This window comes from Sphaeroforma arctica, assembly GCF_001186125.1.
Source record: "Sphaeroforma arctica JP610 unplaced genomic scaffold supercont1.5240, whole genome shotgun sequence".
NCBI lineage: Eukaryota > Ichthyosporea > Ichthyophonida > Sphaeroforma > Sphaeroforma arctica.
This window is the reverse complement of record NW_014035318.1, coordinates 1-2,048: the sequence shown is the minus strand read 5'-3', so window position 1 is coordinate 2,048 and position 2,048 is coordinate 1. Positions and strand designations below refer to the sequence as shown.

General features: G+C 40.6%; 1 protein-coding gene across 1 annotated transcript; it reads right to left on the bottom strand.

Moving 5' to 3' along the window:
• Positions 1–63: 63 nt before the first annotated feature.
• On the bottom strand, positions 64–1,657 carry SARC_14881 (hypothetical protein; the record flags this gene model as incomplete). The annotated part of the gene is made up of 3 exons (XM_014290988.1): positions 64–209; positions 719–817; positions 1,500–1,657. Coding segments are annotated over 3 exons (403 nt in total), but the record flags the coding sequence as incomplete, so codon positions are not given.
• Positions 1,658–2,048: the final 391 nt, after the last annotated feature.

Genomic DNA, 2,048 nt, shown 5'->3' with positions numbered 1-2,048 from the left:
ATAAATAGATGCATACATACATACATTCATAAACATATGCATATCAATATAAGTACCACTTACTGAAGGGTGGACTGAAGGCACTGTAATGCTCCGCCACTTCGTGCACCAGTGCATCCCACCGCGTGAGGTGTGCCGCTGCGTCGCAGTAGCCGTTCATCACAAACGCAGTTTGTGCTGTCTGTGACTTGGCGTCTTCTGACTGTGCTCTGGATAGTGATAGAGAGTTTTCTAATTATAGCAACCGTTGACAAACGATCTGTATATAGCCACGCTCAGGAGAGGCAGAATATGTATGCATCGTATTGGAGAGGTGACTTGAAACTTGGTGAATACACATTTATGATAGTGACTACACAGCTATATTATGCATAACTACAGTTGCAATGATTGCAAGGGTGTGTGTGCACTTAAGACTCTTCTCGATGACACTTGTATATCATCGTACTCGGAATAGGTTGCGTTTACATTCACGTATATACATTATACCTACATATATACACATGTACGTATACATTAGGCATGTATCCTAAATTTTAGGGCCTGTATTGAAGGGCTTAGGTTTTAGAACATACCCTCGTCTTAGAGGTTTAGTGCTTAGAACATGGCCCCTTTATAGGGGGCTAGGGTGTAGAACATGTCCCCTCATTGGGGGTTTAGGGTCTAGATTATAGCAAGAACGTGCCCTTTATTTAGGGTTGTAGGGTCTAGGACATACCCTCTGTGCAGCAGTGTTTGGAAGCTCTTTTCGGCTTTAACCCAATCACTGGCGCCTTCCGCCTTTAGCGCCTCTCTCATTTCATTCCCCATGGTGTCACTGAGAAGAAAACAAAAAATGACGGTCAAAGCCACGCAGTGAAGTAACATATACTGGATAAATTGTAATGTACAGGTTGTACTATAGTGCTAAATCGCGAGCATATTCTTGTGATGACATAAATTTAGCCAAAATTACGACCAGGCATATTAGGTGATAGTAGGTATATAAGGAGTATGGACCAGCATTTTGATTTAAGGCCTTTCCTATATCATCGGTTATTGGGTGTTTAAAGACAGATCACGCCACAAAAAAAAGCCTTAATACATCTAATGGGTATGTGTTGTCTGAACTCGTATATTGCTTCAAGGGACTGTACTATAGCATCAGTCACAGAGTTTCTAAAAATAGGATATACTCAAAATAAGAACTAATACATAAACAAGTAGTGTTGCAAAAGTGTGGAATAAATTCCGGCTATAAAGGAAAAACAATAGCTCTAAATATAGAACAATTTTTTTATAGATAAACCGCAATCCTTTAAACGGCAGCGAAACATATTGATGGTGGTACTACATATCCGTAGCCACAACACATAAATCCAACCGTCCTGATTAGGGTCTAGTAAAATCATAAGTCCTATTTCTTACACCGTCATGCAAGCCAAGTGCAATGCTAAATACATACTTACATACATACACACCCACACCACACCCACACAGACAGATAAAAATAGACATACGAGAGCAGCCCTTGTCCTTGGCCCCTGTCGCCGCTTAACAGTCCACTGAGCACATCGAATTCGCCCAATTCTCTATACACATAAGCCAAATGCAACCACAGCCGACCAACCAGATTCTTTTCTTTTTCGCGTTCCCGCGCGTCATCAGACCGGATGGCTAAATATGGCAGGTGGAGTGAGCGCAGGTAGGAATCAGAGATGATAGAGATGAGATGTTTTAAGAACTATGTGGACCAGAAATTAGTTGGGCCAAATGATAGTTAGTATATATATATATATATATATACATATACGTACATACATACATACTATACTTATGCATAGATAAGTACACGCCCACACAGGCACTTCCGTTCACATGCTATTACACGTAAATATAAAATCACACAAGTATATATACAAACATAGACATAGACACAGACACAGACACATACAAACACAGACACATACAAACACACACACACACACACACACACAACACACACACACACACACACACACACACACACACACACACACACACACACACACACACACTATTATATATAC